The sequence below is a fragment of the Chaetura pelagica genome, unplaced genomic scaffold, assembly GCF_000747805.2.
Source record: "Chaetura pelagica isolate M959 unplaced genomic scaffold, ChaPel_1.0 scaffold109, whole genome shotgun sequence".
Taxonomy (NCBI): domain Eukaryota; kingdom Metazoa; phylum Chordata; class Aves; order Apodiformes; family Apodidae; genus Chaetura; species Chaetura pelagica.
In genome coordinates, this window is record NW_009970725.1 from 15,033,688 (window position 1) to 15,040,583 (window position 6,896).

General features: G+C 44.8%; 2 protein-coding genes across 2 annotated transcripts in view; both read right to left on the bottom strand.

Moving 5' to 3' along the window:
- SPIRE1 (spire-type actin nucleation factor 1) overlaps positions 1-4,347 on the bottom strand; it is a 127,308-nt gene extending 122,961 nt beyond the window's left edge. The window contains exons 1-3 of the mRNA XM_010006941.1: positions 4,284-4,347; positions 3,853-4,189; positions 3,033-3,232 (exon numbers count right to left, since the gene is read on the bottom strand). Coding sequence (XP_010005243.1) covers positions 3,033-3,232; positions 3,853-4,189; positions 4,284-4,347 — 601 coding nt within the window. The remainder of the gene's footprint in view (positions 1-3,032; positions 3,233-3,852; positions 4,190-4,283) is intronic.
- Positions 4,348-6,248: 1,901 nt separating this feature from the next.
- Positions 6,249-6,896, bottom strand: part of CEP76 (centrosomal protein 76kDa) — a 16,255-nt gene continuing 15,607 nt past the window's right edge. Inside the window, exons 13-14 of the mRNA XM_010006942.1 lie at positions 6,814-6,896; positions 6,249-6,387 (exon numbers count right to left, since the gene is read on the bottom strand). The exon at positions 6,814-6,896 is cut by the window's right edge and continues 3 nt beyond it. Coding sequence (XP_010005244.1) covers positions 6,249-6,387; positions 6,814-6,896 — 222 coding nt within the window. The remainder of the gene's footprint in view (positions 6,388-6,813) is intronic.

Here is a 6,896-nt window from a genome sequence, read left to right on the forward strand (position 1 = left end):
GCTTAGAGCCGCTGGTGAGGTGCTCGGCTCCCGCGTCTGCCTCTGGCAGGGGTAGCCGTGTGGGTGTGGTCTACCTCATCACCCTCGGGGGGCTGGTTCTGTGCGGGGTGGGCGGGACAACCCGCCGAGAAGGGCCCGAGGCCGGCCGGAAAGCGGGATGACACCCTCCCGCCCCCCGCAGTGGAACAGCGACAGTAACCCACCCTCCCTCACGGGTGCGTGAGGTTTCAGCGAGCATGGGAAGAGCCAATTCCAAATATTAGGAATCGACGTTCCTGCCCCTGAACACACTGAGCCGCCCCTTCGAGCCCGCAGCCCCCAGAGCCGGGGGGAGGGCCCGGGTAACTATAGACCAGTCAGCTTCACCTCCATCCCTGGAAAGGTGATGGAACAACTTGTTTTTGCCGCTATCTCTAGGCATATCAAGGATGAGGGGGTTATTAAGAGCAGTCAACATGGTTTTACCAAGGGGAAGTCATGTTTGACCAACCTGACAGCCTGCTATGAGGAAGTAACTAGGTGGATAGATGATGGTAGAGCTGTAGGTGTGGTTTATCTTGATTTCAGTAAAGCATTTGACACCGTCTCCCACAGCATCCTCGTAGATAAACTGAGGAAGTGTGGTCTTGATGGTCAGGTGGTGAGGTGGATCATGAACTGGTTGAAAGGAAGAAGTCAGAGAGTTGTGGTCAATAGGACAAAATCTAGTTGGAGGTCTGTGACTAGTGGAGTCCCTCAGGGGTCGGTACTGGGACCAGGACTATTCAGTATTTTCATCAAGGGCCTGGATGAGGGAACACAGTGTGCCCTGAGCAAGTTTGCTGATGACACTAAACTGGGAGGAGTGGCTGACACACCAGAAGGCTGTGCTGCCATTCAACGAGAACTGGACAGGCTGGAGAGTTGGGCGGGGAGAAACATGATGAAATTCAACAAGGGCAAGTGTTGAGTTTTGCATTTGGGGAAGAACAACCCCATGGACCAGTACAGGCTGGGGGCTGACCTGCTGGAGAGCAGTGTAGGAGAAAGGGACCTGAGGGTCCTGGTGGACAGGAGGATGACCATGAGCCAGCAATGTGCCCTTGTGGCTAGGAAGGCCAATGGAATCCTGGGGTACATTAGTGGTTAGTAGGTCAAGGGAGGTTTTCCTCCCCCTCTATTCTGCCTTGGTGAGGCATTTGGAATCTTGTGTCCAGTTCTGGTCCCCCAAGTTCAAGAAGGACAGGGAACTGCTTGAAAGAGTCCAGCACAGAGTCACAAAGGTGATTAAAGGAATGGAACATCTCCCTTATAAGGAAAGGCTGAGGGAGCTGGGTCTCTAGCTTGGAGGAGACTGAGGGGTGACCTCATCAAAGTTTAAAATATATTAAGGGCGAGTGTCAGGAGGATGGAGCCAGGCTTTTTTCAGTGATGTCCAGTGATAGGACAAGGGGCAATGGGTGCAAACTGGAACATATGAGGTTCCACATAAACATCAGAAAAAGCTTCTCTACCGTGAGAATGACAGAGCACTGGAACAGGCTGCCCAGAGAGGTTGTGGAGTCTCCTTCACTGGAGACATTCAAAACCTGCCCAGACACGTTCCTGTGTGATGTGCTCTAGGTGACCCTGCTCTGGCAGGGGGGTTGGACTAGATGATCTTTCGAGGTCCCTTCCAACCCCTAAGATTCTGTGATTCTGAGCCTTACCAAGCACATAAACACTACCCACAAAACCCCACTTTCCTGTTTGAGAGAGTAAAAATCTTAAAACTCACATTAAAAAATAAAATAAAACAAAATAAAATAAAAACTGTTTGCTTTTTCATTGGTATTCTACAATTTTACCTAGTATATGTAAAAGAAATCAAAATTTTCCCCTTAGCACGTGCTTTAAACAAAAGACTGGAGCATGTGCAGCCCACAAGCCAACAGGATGCAGTGCTCCTTCTGTGCTCCCAGCACTGCACATTGCAGCAGCCAAACAGTGCCCGGCTCCATTGGGAGACATCCTGCTCCATAGGTCACTTTCAGTCATATTAGCATGACTGCTTTTTTCCTCTTGCAGTGACATACATATGTGTAACATACACTGCTGCAAATTAGATAGAACTGGCATTTGAATAGAGCTATTTAATTTAGCAATATCCACCATGCCATATGATTCAGCCTTTCACCTTAGATATAACTGAAGCTCTAATCAGCATCCTGCATGCTGTATAACAGGCAAATGAAGCCATTTTGATATTTCAGATACAAAAGGAAAGATAACACAAAATCAGATTTGCAAAGTATTTTAAACCTGCTGCCTGCTGTGTTGGCAGCACAACCAGTAAGTACATAACATACTATTAACGTTCCAAGTTAAACCCAAGTGGTGCAGCAGGCTGTACTTACTAGTTGTAGAAAAAAGACAAAAATAGTGTCACACTACCACACTACTCAACAAACGTAGATGCAAAATGCCAACACTGTATGCATTGCAAGTTCCTCTAGGATTAGTTTGGGGTTTATTGCTCCAGAAGCAGAAGTTGGATCTTTCTTAAAAGTAGAAGACAAGGAGATGGACATGGATAAACAAAGATATGCAATGGCTTCCACAGAAGAAATCAAATACCTTCTAATTCTTTAGCCTCAAAAAAAGGTGGCTGGAGTTTGATGGATGAAAAACATGAGAGGCATGGTATTGAAAAGTTCCGTAAGTCCGACTGCATTTCTCAAAGCATGAACACTCAGCAAAATAACCATCCACAGGTTTATGACAAACAAAACCATAGGTGGATAATCAAGTATAGATCTGAGCTTCAGAATCAGAAAAAAACATGAAAGGTTGTTAAGCAAAATTGCAGTGGACACATGGCTGAGACACTATGATGGGCACAAGCATCAGCTGTTTATGAAGGGTTACACTGCATTTTTATACTTTGCTCTCCTGTCCACACGCCTTAGGCTTCCTTCCCATAGGTTAACAGCTTCTGTTCACGCATTCTATCTTATTCTATGATAGGCTACAAGCTTCTGTAACAGCTTGTGTCCAAAACACCTGGGCTTCACCTGTGGAGCCAAAACCTCCAGTCTCTCTCTTCACTTGATCTGCACTGTGCACTCGGGCTACAAATGGCACCAACTGAGCGATGCAGCTTTGGACAGGTATGGTAACCGCTGGAGACAGAGTCCATACCATAGCAGCAATTTGTCCTGTAAAATCCGCATCAATAACCCCAGGCAACACAAACAATCCCTTTAAAGTGACACTAGAACGCCCTAACAATAAGGCACTCAATCCATGTCCCAAAGGCCCAAATGCCTCTAATGGTGCCTTGTGTACTTTATTGTCCTTTATGATGACTGAGAAGGCTGTGGTGACATCCACTCTGGTGCTCCCCTTTGTTCAGGCTTGGAGTTGACCGGATGAGCTCAGAAGGGACTGCATGGATGTACTTGTGTCTTTGTGTGCATCCCTGGTGCACTCCACTTCCTGTCTCTCGGAAGTCCTCTAGGCGGGAGATCTTGGCCCTGCTTGTTAAATTTAGATCGACACAGTTTAGCAAAATGCCCTGCTTTCCCACACCTTTTACAAGGACCGCTTGGCACTAATTTACCATTTTCTCCAGCTGTAAATGGACATAGCTTTTTTAAGTGACCTGGTTGCCCACATTTAGAACAGTTTTCCATTACTCTTAATGCAGCAGCCAACCCTTTTGCCAGTTCTGACATTTGATGTGCTGTGGTACCAACTTTACTACAAGCTTCCATCATGTCTATCAGAGTTGGATTCTGTAATGGCAACAGTACTTGTTTGCAATCTGCATTAGCATTATCTTTAGCCAGCTGCAGCAACAAGGCCTCTTGAGCTGGAACATTGTTCACCTACTTTTCAATTACATCTCTGAGTCTGTCAATAAAACTTGCACAAGATTCATCCAGCCTCTGTTTTATAGAGGTCAATGGCTGTCGAGGGGTCCCTATATCAGGGACGTATTGCATAGCCAGGAGAGCCAAATCTTTTCCTTGTTGTAAAACAGATGAATGCAGGCGGGCTTGCAGCTGCGGGATATTTAAAGGAGGATCACCCATCAACTGCGCTGGCCCGGCCCCAAAGCGTGGATCGTCCTGAGAACGATTCCAATTGGCCAGAGCTGTTTCATTCACTAGTCGGCGCCACTGCGCTTCAAATGCAAGTAACGGCGTTGGTGTGACGCAAATCTGTGCTATATTACGGCAGTCAAAGGGAGTTAGTTCATTAGAAAAAATCAGTCGTAATCATGATTGAGCACACGGCGAGGTAAATCCATGTTGCATAACTGCAGTTCTTAAAGACGTAGAGCACTCCAATGAAACGGATCCCAGTTATCTGGTTCCTCCCCATTACCACGAATAACAGGGCAAGCCAAAATATCACCGGCCAGTTCCACTTCCTCTGCCTCTTTAGCTTGCTCATACAATTTTTTCCAGAATTTGCCTGGGTCTGTGCCTTTAATTGCTACAGAAACCGGCTATGTAATTAGCAAATTCGGAAGTGGAGGGGCGAAGGGTCGACACGTCACTCTGTCATTCCCTCCGGGGGCTGAAACCAGTCTGCATAATGAGTTCTGGAGGGGAGGGTCGGAGGGCAAACACTTCACTCCCCCAATCTCTCTGGCGGCTGATAAACCTATTACACATGAATTCACGGGTTCCTTTCTTGCCGCTTCTTGAAACTCTTCCTCAGATTCGGGGGGTAACGAGCACACTTTGGGAGATGGAGGGGATGGGAATGGCACCTCCATGCATGCAGGGGCCCTGGGAGCCGGTTTAGAAGTCACTTGCACTGGGGCAGGCGATGCCGGTGCCTCGGCTGCAGCTTCCCGATCCGCCTTACACTAGCTGTTTCAACGACTCCAGGAGAAGCCGCCAAGCTGTTAGCGACTTTGTGCCCATTTCATTCCCTTTGTAGCTGCATCCCAAAGCGCACGCCCTGCCCCCTCCCATGTCTCTCTGAAAAAGACTTTGTGCATCAGCCTGCACACCAGAAGCAGAGTACATAGTGCATGCTCATCATATTTTATGCCCCGCTTTTCCAGTATTCGTAGCAGAACGGTTAATATAGACCTCTCTTCTGTTGACATCTGTGCCCCCATATTTATGTTCCCAGATGATCACCTTTTCTCCCCAAAGGTGTCTATTTTTTCTGTGTCTGGATTAGGCTCTCATTCCGCCTTGCTTTGCTCAGCTAGGCTCTGCTGCCAGCTGCTCTCATGTCTGCAGTCACCGATCCCTTTCACAACAGTCACCATTTGTGGCGGACACACCATGATGGGCACAAGCATCAGCTGTTTATGAAGGGTTACACTGCATTTTTATACTTTGCTCTCCTGTCCACGCACCTTAGGCTTCCTTCCCATAGGTTAACAGCTTCTGTTCACGCATTCTATCTTATTCTATGATAGGCAACAAGGTTCTTACATTTTCTTACAAGAATGGCAACACACATCCGTATCTCACATACCTTCTTTCCCTCAAACTTGTTTATCTTTAACAGTCAAGGGCACAGCTGTAGCTTCTCGAGATCAAGGCCACCCATGGTCCATAGCTGATCGCCCACACAAAATCACTTGGTTACAAACTTCTACCTAGGAAACTTCCTGAACAAACAGCAGAAAAAAGCTACCATGTTAAACCACTTGATCTAATCAAGCACAGCTATGCACATGTTCAGGTATCGAAGTCTTAATTTTAAATATATATAAAATCTGTAACTTATTAAATTAATAGATTAACAAGGTTACCTACACCTGACTGAACTGTCCTTAGAAGCTGAATGTAGAAGTCATAGCTAGGTCTGACAGGGGTGGAAATAAATTTTGTTGCAGAACAGATACATGCTTAACCTTCAGTATTTCTGGATCTCACTCATAAAACACACCTGGGTGCTACACCAACAGGAGAGGTAGAACAGAGCCTCTCACCATGCAGACATAAACCAGACTTTTTTCTACATGAAATCTCACACCAATTCAGAACTGCAATAGAGAAGCTAGTATTTTATGCACATATTTTAGTAAGTTGACCCATGTTTCACAAAGTAAAAATAACTTTTATTAAAAATAATAAATTATCTTTATAAATACAGTCCCTACTGTGTACACAATTCTCTTCAATACACACACTGTGATATTCAAAACCAGTGGCATTTATATAAAATACAATATTAGTTATTAAATGCATAATTTTACACCCACATAATTATTCTTCAGATCTTAAAAAGGTCTAAATTAGTTTGGTTCTTTTTCAAAGGACAGAGCGGTATTTACAAGCAAACATGATCCACACAGCACATGCAGATTCAGGGTATGTAAACACTCGTACACGAACTGCAAGTCGCACTTGGTCTCCCCTACAACAGATTATTTCTTCACAAAAAGGAGACCTACAAGACAAAAAAAGGGTAACGTATTTCTAAGCTATTATTAAAATTTTCAATGATGTGTGCAATTTTTTCCCAAATATTACTAACACTTATATAACAATGGGTGCCATGACTCTATTGTTATTGAGTGCAGGGGCTGTTGTCTTGGAGTATAACAGGACTACCACTGATCATTTTTATAACTGCAGAGAAATTAATGCCTTGTTTTTTAATTTATCCCATGAAGAGTCTATCATCACTGAACTCATCAATATAACATAAAAGCTATGTACCCCATGAGGCATTACATACACCATAGAATTCTTCTTCCAGTTCTAATTTAAGGCAATTAATTTTCTTTACATTTCATTATTAAAAAAAAGAGTTGCAATTCATAATCATCACTATTTGGTTTTAACATCCATATAACTTTATATTTAAACTTACCGAAGACATGTGGCAAATGCTCTCCTGGCATTTCTGTATACAAAATGGATAGGAAACCCTTTGAACGTGTGACCATCAGGTAC